The sequence below is a fragment of the Episyrphus balteatus genome, chromosome 1 (genome assembly GCF_945859705.1).
Source record: "Episyrphus balteatus chromosome 1, idEpiBalt1.1, whole genome shotgun sequence".
In the NCBI taxonomy this organism is placed as follows: domain Eukaryota; kingdom Metazoa; phylum Arthropoda; class Insecta; order Diptera; family Syrphidae; genus Episyrphus; species Episyrphus balteatus.
In genome coordinates this window covers 89,574,600-89,585,002 of record NC_079134.1, presented here as the reverse complement: position 1 = coordinate 89,585,002, position 10,403 = coordinate 89,574,600, and the positions used below count along the sequence as shown (strand labels likewise).

At 33.3% G+C, this 10,403-nt stretch overlaps 1 protein-coding gene across 2 annotated transcripts in view; it reads right to left on the bottom strand.

Annotated features, from left to right (window-relative positions):
- Positions 1–1,177: 1,177 nt before the first annotated feature.
- The window catches only part of LOC129907415 (guanine nucleotide-binding protein G(s) subunit alpha), a 298,316-nt gene continuing 289,090 nt past the window's right edge, over positions 1,178–10,403 (bottom strand). For both annotated transcript variants that reach the window (XM_055983618.1, XM_055983627.1), the window contains exons 7-9: positions 2,222–2,346; positions 2,096–2,169; positions 1,178–2,014 (exon numbers count right to left, since the gene is read on the bottom strand). In XM_055983618.1, coding sequence (XP_055839593.1) covers positions 1,868–2,014; positions 2,096–2,169; positions 2,222–2,346 — 346 coding nt within the window. In that variant the 3' untranslated portion in view covers positions 1,178–1,867. The remainder of the gene's footprint in view (positions 2,015–2,095; positions 2,170–2,221; positions 2,347–10,403) is intronic.

The following is a 10,403-nucleotide window of genomic DNA, read 5'->3' as shown; positions in this document are numbered from 1 at the left end:
GGCGAGAAAACAACCAGGTAGGGTGGGAATTGAACTAAGATCTCGCGCATCATTAACACCAAGATGTATAGAGCCTGGCATAATTTTTTTTTATAACGAGGAGGTAAAAGAACCCACAGCTGAGTTAGTGAAGGATGATTTTTGTGCCAGCAGAACCTCAAAGCTAAATAACTCGTTACAACTGTTAAAGTAACAGCCATTAATATTAAGTAGTGCCGCATCGCAAAATTTCTATTTCCCATATGATTTACATGGGAAAGATTGTGTTTTTGGGTTTGGAATTTTATAATTTTTTAATGATTCATCAAAAAGGATAGATTTTAAACATTTACCAAAAAAAGTCATAATTTCATATATTTTGAACTTTAAGTTTGAATAATTTCAAATTGGTTTACCATTAAATGTATAAGTTGTTTGGTGAACTTGTGACGCATATTTTGTTTATTACCGACTAAATGGTCTGGCTTATTTTTTCCCGTATTCTTCATACATCAAACTACAAAATATATAAATTACATTGCCTCAAATAAATTTTTTGAAAAATAAAAAAAATATTCTTAAAAATTTATATGTTGGTTTAAACCCGCTACCCCGCAGCCAGGTCTGCAGTTTCGTGTTGGCCAGTAGTAGAGGAGATATCTGACAAGTTTTCAGCTTACCTCAAATACCTACCCAAAAATTGATGCCAACTCCCCTATTATAAAATCCAAATTGTTTTTAAAAACGATAGAGTAGAGTATAACTGAAATGGAAGTGTCTATGTGACACTTGGAGTCGAGGCACCTGGCGGACAGCGCCGGAAATCTCAAAGTGATATAGAGTATCAAAATCAATGTTATGAATGTAAAATAATAATGCTAATATGTACGTGTTTATATCTAAATCAGGTTTAAAATATTTCAAAAAGTATAATATTTCCTGTGTAATTTGTCCTCAAAAAGTATGAGCAAAGCGCAAGAAAACAACAAAAAATACACAAAGCACTTTTTTATTTGCAACAATTTCGAACAAATTTACACCAAAATAGTTTCTTTATTTTTAATAGTATTTGTTGTTGTTTTCTTGTGATTTGCTACACATTTTGAAGACAAATTGCGCAGGAATTATTATTCTTTCTGGTATATTTTAAAATTGATTTAGATATATGCACCAATCATAACATTGATACTCGTTCATATAAAATTAATTTTTAAAATAAATGTTTTTGAGGTCCTTTTTGTTTTCTTTTTTTTTTTCTTATGGAAACTACATTGAACGTCATATCGAAAAAAAATATATATCAGGGTACCGCTCCAAGTGGTAGATGGCGTGGAAAGCACAGTCACAGTCGTTCGAAAAAGATTTTCGTTTCACTTAAAGAGTTCGTTCGGATAATAGAATATTAAACCTTTAGAACTAATAGATAAAAAATGTAATTTGCAATAACACAAAAATAGTAATTAAAATAATATATGCATCTACCCTATCTATAGATTTAAAAAATATAACGAAAATTATAAGGAAAACCAACTAGCACGTTTGATTTTGTGAGTACCTTATTTATAGCGGAGAACTTTACATTTTTTTTTCAAATTTATCTTATGAAGTATAAACAGTTTCTTTATATTATATTTATATAATTTTTTATGATATTCACATTTTACTAAAGTTACATAATTGTCCTATGATTCAATGGTTGAATATTATGAGTTAGTTTCAATAAATAATTAGTATTTTATTTTAAATATTTTTATGGCGTGTTCTAATGGTAGTAATACGCAACATAGCAATATTATACCATCGTTATTTATTTTTTTTTTGTGATGATCATCTGCAACATTGTATTACATTGTTATAGTTTTTGGGTTTATTTTATTATTTTAAAAACCTATAAAAGTTCATACTGACGCAGATGCATTCTTTGTATAATGTCCCGACAGTCGTTGAACACTCTTTTTATGTTTTCTGTATCAACTGCACATGTAAAATGTGGATAGCAATAATGTTTGCCGTCTCCGCTTGCAGTGGAAATACGCTGCATAAAAAACAATTACAAACAGAAGAAAAAATCGTGAACTATTAATTTCAATAAACATAATTTGCTTTTTCATCTTACCAGGAATTCATCTCGGATAAAATATTTGGCTCTTACGACCTCAGGGTTTTCCCCAGCATCTAATATTGCATCATCTGAAAGAATGTTTAGTTAATATGTTTTTCTTAACAATAAAAAAATTGTTACTTGGAGTTTCATATCTGAGAAATTCAGCAAAATAGTCAGATAGTCTACTTTTTCCAGCCTTGATTTTCTCTGCCAGCAAGTCCTGCTTGTTTAAAAAAAGAATAACAGAAATTGTGCGTAGCCATCTGAAAATGAAAATAGATTCATTTCGTATTTTATGCTGCGATAAAGAAACAAAAAAGATGGAGTTAACAAATGCAAATTTCTTCTGATTTCTTCATTGTGTTTTATTATTGTGTGGTTAATTATAAAAGATGAAGAAATAGTTAATGACACTGATAGCGTCCCTTCAAGCAAGAAAACTGAGTTCAACAAAGACACTCCGACCTCAGAACGCGAAAATCGGGGTTGCACTCACACGCTTGCAACTTTTTGTGTCTGAACACAAAGTCGAACGAGAATCGTGGTGAAAAGTGAGAAATGGAAAAAAAAGTAAGGACAGACATAGCCAATAAGAGCAAAAGCGTCATTTTGTTATGTTTTGTTGAAGTGTATAGTCGCGTCGTGTCTCGTGTCGTTGTTAGTATAATATTATTATAATTATAAACAATTATATCAAATTATAAACAATATGGAAACAAAAAAAGGTATGTTGTATTGTATATATCATTTGGATTAAAGTGATGTGTTTCTGCTTATGTTGTAGATGTAATCTCTAATGATGAAGAAAAAGGCAGAAGGTGAAACATGCGATTGGGCATCTTAAGAAACACCAACAACAGCAGCAGCAATAAATAAAATAAAATGAAAAAATGTATTGTATCTTATACTGTATTTATTGTGAAAATTTCGTTTGCCAAAATAAAATAAAAAATAAAACAGTTTCAGTGAAAGAAAAAATAAATCTTGTTCTTTTTTTGGTCGCAAATGCGAAACGTCATCCCTTTTTTATTCCTCTTTCTGGTAGGTTTTCGCTGCTCCGACTCATGTCCGCCTTCGGCTCCGTTTTCTCGGAATGGAGATTTTCACCACACCAATACATATGCAATCGACTTCGCGGTGATTATAATTTCCATAATAATTTGAGCCGCCTTCGGACCCGTTTCTGAGCCGAAGTCGGACTCAGCTCCGCCCGAGGCGGAGCGGATTCGGACCGAGGTCGGACTTGTTTGCTTGAAGGGGTCTCTCAAACATGATCATACTGTCCAATATGAATGAAGATATAATTTATTTGACCCCGATTTCACCCTTTTTAATCGGTGTCCATTTATTTTACTTAAGCGATTTCGATTTGAAATTTAAAGTATATGAGTGTTATCTGTTACCGATTCCGTCTTTAAATCCGTTGATCGATTTTCTTTTCTTTTCAGAATCAGAACTGTCACTTAATGCCAAACGAACTATTTCAGAATTACTCGGCACTACTCCGGACTGTTCCGGACGACCAAACAAAGACGCTAGATGAAAATTCAATTAATCAATTCGATATTTTTCCGAATTCCCCGCGCAATCCTACCCTTCAAGCAAACAAGTCCGACCTCGGTCCCAATCCGCTCCGCCTGAGGCGGAGCTGAGTCCGACTTCGGCTCAGAAACGGGTCCGAAGGCGGCTCAAATTAGTATGGAAATTATAATCACCGCGAAGTCGATTGCATATGTATTGGTGTGGTGAAAATCTCCATTCCGAGAAAACGGAGCCGAAGTCGGAATGAATGACGTCCGGAATTTGACATCGATCGATACTCGAGTATCGAATATGATCGAATATGTTTGACATTTCTAACAAAAAAAAAACTCGGTTTATTAATTTTGTTCACTGAAATTGTTTTTTTTTTTTATTTTATTTTGGCAAACGAAATTTTCACAATAAATACAATATTAAATACAATACATTTTTTTCATTTTATTTTATTTGATGCTGCTGCTGTTGTTGGTGTTTCTTTAGATGCCCAATCGCATGTTTCACCTTCTGGATTTTTCTTCATCGTTAGAGATTACATCTACAACACAAGCAGAAACATCACTTTAACCCAAACACTTTGAGCGATATATACAACATAACTTTTTTGTTTTCCATATTGTTTATAATTTAATATAATTGTTTATAATTAATAAACTAACATTATACAAACAACGACACGAGACAAGACGCGATCAAACACTTCAACAAAAAATAACAAAATGACGCTTTGGCTCTTGTTGGCTTTGTCTTTTTTTTCCTTTTCTCATTTTTCACCACGATTCTCGTTCGACTTTGTGTTCATACACAAAAAGTTGTAAGTGTGTGAGTGCAATTCCGTTTTTCGCGTTTTGAGGTCGGAGTGTCTTTGCTGAGCTCCGTTTTCTTGCTTGAAGGGTATTTCCCGTTTTTCTTTTAAGCTATTGCATAGATTTTATGGCAGACATGGGCATGAACCAAAAAATGTAGTAACGAAAATTAATAACGAAAAATTATCACGCCGCACACATGGATAAATAACTAAACGTGTATGATATGTGTGTATGTGTACATTAGGGTGTCCGTTATTTCCCAAAGTGATGTTTTCGGGGGAGACACCCCTTAGATCGAAAGCTTAGGGCCTAAATAAGTGGAATTTAGCAAAAAAAAAAATTTTTGGAGGTCATTAACCCGTGCCTCTAGGGTCATACTTTCCCCATACAAATTTGTATGGGAAATTTTTAACTCATACATAAAATTGTTTTTCTCTCGAGTTAAATCATATTTTTTTTTAATGTTTGATAATTCTGGTTAAAAAACAGTTACTTTAAAAGATCACATTCAAAATTTCCCGTTAAAATTTTTTTTATATTTTATTTCGGTTTTTGAAATTATTAGCTGTTTTCGTAGTTTTTGCTTTCACCTATCACACAATTTTAAATGCAGTTTTATTGGTTTTTAATTCTTTTCAAATATTGCATTCAAAAATTTGTGAATAAATAAAAAATTTCAGTTTTTGAAATTTTTTTTTGAAATTTTTGCCGTTTTTATACGTTTAAATTTATTTTTCTCGAACTACAAGAGATATGTTTACAATTTATTTATTTAATTTTGTTTAAAAATTATTCACCTAAAAATTACATGAAAAAAATTGCAAACAAGAAAGGGTAAAGTATTTAATAATATTTATTTATTATAAAAAACGGCAAAAATTAAAAAAAATTGGAATTTTTGATTTTTTCACAAATTTTTGAATGCAATATTTGAAAAGAATTAAAAACCAATAAAACTGCATTTAAAATTGTGTGATAGGTGAAAGCAAAAACTACGAAAATAATTTCAAAAACAGAAATAAAATATAAAAAAAAATTTTAACGGGAAATTTTGAATGTGATCTTTTAAAGTAACTGTTTTCCAACCAGAATTATCAAACATTAAAAAAAAAATGATTTAACTCGAGGGAAAAAAAATTTTATGTATGAGTTAAAAATTTCCCATACAAATTTGTATGGGGAAAGTATGACCCTAGAGGCACGGGTTAATGACCTTGCTAAATTCCCCTTATTTAGGCCCTAAGCTTTCGATCTAGGGGGTGTCTCCCCCGAAAACATCACTTTGGGAAATAACGGACACCCTAGTGTACATGGTACGAATGTACAATTGTACGAAGCTTGCATGTATCGAGACGAACGAGAGCAAGCAAGCGCTGTTTGTGTGAATGGTTTTGGTTCAGACAAAGAGGGTTATATAAATTGTGTTATGTCGTTTTCTTTCACTCCAATGAGAGTACCCTTTTAGTACTTATTTTTGCACTTTTGAAGGTTTTGTGTTCTTCGACGCCACAAAAGTATTTCTTCCATTTTTTTCGTTAATTCTTCACTTTTTCCAAAATGAAATTGAAAACCGAATAAACAAATTTTTCAGCCAGTGTTCTTGATCAATAAAAAAAAATCCTGTGCCATAAAACAAAAAAATCCCATTTTTTTTTGCGTTGATGGGATATTTTTATTTTACAATAATTATAATATCAAACTAAGGGTGTGTGTCAATTAGGCTGAAAAACCGATCATAAACATAATGAAAAATATACCAAAATTAAAACTAAGTCCGCTTCTACACGAAGACGCAAAGCGCGAGACGCACATAAGAGCAAGGGAGAAAGAAAATTCCAAAAAAAGGGAAGGAAGATTTTCTACCGTGAGTCTCCGGTAAAAAGTTTTGTGACCCTTTTTGACGTTTCTCTTTATTCTTGTTCTTTTATTGCTGTTGTACTTATGAATGTGCATCTTGTGCGTCTACGTCTTCCTGTAGAAGTCATCGTACGAAAACAAGAACAAAATAAAACCAAAGAAAATAGCTGTCAAATTTGCGTCTTCAAAAAAATACTACGTGTAGAACCGCGCGACACACAGTAACGAAATCAAAAGGAAATATGAAGATAATTGCTGCGCCTTGCGTCTTCGTGTAGAAGCAGACTTATCAACGAACGCTTATTATGCTTCATATGTTATTAATTTTTTATTTTATTCATAAATTTTTATTACCCAGGCCTGTTATCACTATTTTTTTCAAGGAAATTGTCCATTTTTGCTTTGTCACACACACAATTACAAACAAAAATTACTCTCATTATGTTCTATCACTCTAGAAAAAGGAGTACAAATTTAGAGTACTCCTTAAAAGTGCCTTGTCAGCTTGTCACACACACAATAACAAAAAAAAATTACTCTCATTATGTTCAATCACTCTAGAAAAAGGAGTACAAATTTAGAGTACTCCTTAAAAGAGTGAAAGAAAACGACATTAGACAAGAAAGAAAGGAGTAAGGAAGAAGACCATAAATGCTGTGTCTGCAGAATAAATCAGGAGCCAAAAAAATTAACTGTATTTGCTTTTCTTTTGTTTTTTCTTCCCATTCTTTTGTTTCTTGTTCAACTTTTTGTGATTTTTGAACGAGTAAAGCGTTGCATTAAGCTTGCGATATTAAATCAGATGAGAAAAAGTATTCTTGTGTTTTCTTATTTTTTTTTATCTGGAGAAGTTTATGACATGAGATAGTGTGTATGCATTTTCAAATCTGACCTTGCTGTTGTATATGAATGATAGGTAGATACAAAATATAATCATTGCTTTTGTGTAGTCTAGGTAAACAAATTATAATTGCATAAGTTGATAAAAAATGCAATGCAAAAGCTTTACCGCGGCAGCCCTCGAGTGCCACAAGTCTTTTTTATTGTTTCTTTTTAAACTCTACTTTTTCCGGAAATTGAGAAAATCTCAAGTTGACAAACTCTATAGTTGAAAACCAAAATTTTAAAATCACAACTTTGAGTGAACAAAAGCAAATCCGCAACAAAAAATCCTCAAGTTATGTTAAACTACTAGTGAACGAAATCGGCCTAAGTTAAGAGGAATTGGAAAAATGCTTCTTTGCTTAGCCGTTCGGACTCGGGGGAAAAGAGAAGGTCTGGGGTTTGAATCCCAAGACCATCGACAAACTATACAAAGGCTGGAAACTTTCGTACGTCTTACCCCCCAAAACCCTTTTGTGTACAGTGTTGTCTGTGAATACATGTGAAAGCCATTACGTTGGTAGATGACGTTAACACGCACATATTTATAGATTCACGACATTCACCACACATCCAACACGAACACAACGATAGATTGACGAAATTCACCACACCTCGCAGCTTGTAGGCAAACGTCATTCGACCGCTCAGTTTCCAGTCTTGGTATTTTTCGTTTATGCCCAAAACAGTCCAATACTTTTATTTGATTTGTTTTTTTTTTTTTTTTTGTTTTTGTTATTAATTTCACCGGCACACAAAAAAAAAAGTGTCATGTACCAAGAACCAGACCTATCTTTCTATATGTTTTTGGGCACGCTGAATCCGAATTTGAAGTCCGTTTGGCCCCATCACCCTCCAGTATGACTTTTAAGGGAAATAAAGGTTCCACGATTAGTCCGCTACAACTACCTTAATCTGCGAAAAGAACTCGCACCAGTTTCATTTAACTGCACAACAATTAGCAACAATCTTTGATATATTAAACTGAAGACCATTTTGGACCTGATTCACCTTATGGGACAGACCGTTCAAATCAAAATGGCAGCACTTATTCATACCGAGATATTTTGATCCAGGGAGAGAAAAGCTTCTATCTCCGACAAGCGAGAATAAGTATTTACTAAAGGACCCAAGTAAAACACAGGAAGAATAGATTAGATAAGATTAGATTAGACTTTATGTAAGCCTAAAAATATAAATTTATAAATACAATATTTAAATACAAGTCGATTACGACCTGGTGTATAACCGTCAATCTGACTGACGGACCGTCAGTCAGATTGACAGAATATAATATAATATGTTATACAAAGCGTTTTGTGTTAATTTTTCAAATAGAATAAAATAGTTTACAATATTAAGAACAATTTTTTTTTTTTAATTTCTTATTTTTAAAATCAAAACTGATAGATCAAAAGCTTTCTGTTTGTATTTTCTTTCTATAACTTAGAGCCAAACGAACAAATTTGTACAAATTTTCCCAACTTTTTGCCCCATTTAAAATTTGAATGACTTCATCTGATGTCAAATGTTTTTTTCCAAAAATATTTCGTCTAATTTCTTGGAGAATTGGGCATGATCGTAGAAAGTGTGCCACGTTTTCTCTGGCATGCATGTTGCAGATGTCGCAGTCGAGAGGCAAATCAGGTCTATGTGGAATGAAATTAAGAGGAAGGATTTCCCCTCTAGCTCGTTGTATCAGCGATATCATTTCTGTAGGATTCTTATCATTAAAATAATTAAGAGGTCCTAGGTCATACTGCAGGTTGCTGTAAAAATCTCTATATTGCGATGATTTGGCCTGGTTGATGAAACTCTGGTGAGATTGTTCATCTAATTTGGTCACCAACTGATAAAGAGATTGTTTTAATGCTGAATGATCATGTACATTGAGTACCAGTGTTTCATTCACGGAACTCGAAATTTGAAACCAAGCTCCGACAAAGTTCAGTTTGTTTGCGATCAGATAGTTTAAAACTCGAAATGGGTTTTAAGAGTATCAATAAACAGCGGAGGTAGCTCTGTTTCAATATGAAGCATGTAGTTTGAAATCGTTGACGGCAATTTTTCGACATCTTCATATACTTTATAGCCCCACACTTGCGCAGAGTAAAGCATGATCGATTTGGCCACTGCTTGAAAGAGTCTGTATTTGGTTGAGTGACTGAAAGCTTTGTTAGCGACGCAATTTTTCCAAGAAATGCATAGTGCAGCTTTGGCTTCCTGAAGTTTAGCTTTTAAGTGTTTTTTCATACAAAGATCACTTGTTATAGTCACTCCAAGGTACTTAAATTTTTTGACTATTTTTACCTCCTGCCTCTGGAAGTTCCATTTTTCCTCTCGAGAATACCTTCCATGCCCTTTTCTGAAAATCATTATATCGGATTTCTCAAGATTAACTGACAAGTTCCACGTATCACAATATGTTTCAAGTCTAACTATCATTTCTTGTAGTTGCATAGGCGATTCTGCGAAAAGAACGATGTCATCAGCGTATAATAAGCCTGGTATTGTTTCTTCCAAAATCTGCACCCCTCCTCCAACATGTTCTGCCAAATCATCGATGAATAGGGTAAAAAGGGGAAAAGAAAGCACAACTTTGTTTAAGTCCCATTGAGGAAGTGAAGTGTTCAGAAGAAGACTGTCACCGTCCCAAACAGATATGCAATCCTTAGAGTAGAGAGCTCGTAGGATTCTGCACATTTTGGTAGATAAACCAATATTCGATAGTTTATAAAATAGCGCTTCTCTATCTATACTATCAAAGGCAGCCTTAAAATCGATAAAGAAAGCGTACAGTTTTTCACCTCGATGAAGATGCAATTCAGCAATATTTGTTAGTAAAAACACCTGATCTATTGTCGAGTAGCCAGGTCTAAATCCTGCCTGAAGCTCACTAAGCTTTTTCTTGTCAGCTACCCATTCTGATAATCTGGAAAAGAGCATACTTGTAAATGTCTTCATTCCTGCGTTCAAAAACGATATTCCTCTATAATTATTTGCGACAGACGGGTCCTTTTTTAAATAATGGGAAGATAACAGAAGATAAAAAAGTAAAGGGGACGGTCATAGTCTCGTAGATTGTATTGAAGCATTTTAAAAGTGAAGATAAGTAGACGAGGGGTACTTGAAGAATTCGGAAGGTATTCTATCAGTTCCTGCTGCTTTGTTGTTTTTGGCTCTATCCAATGCTAATTGTAATTCTTCTTCGGTGAAATCTGTGTCCAGTGACT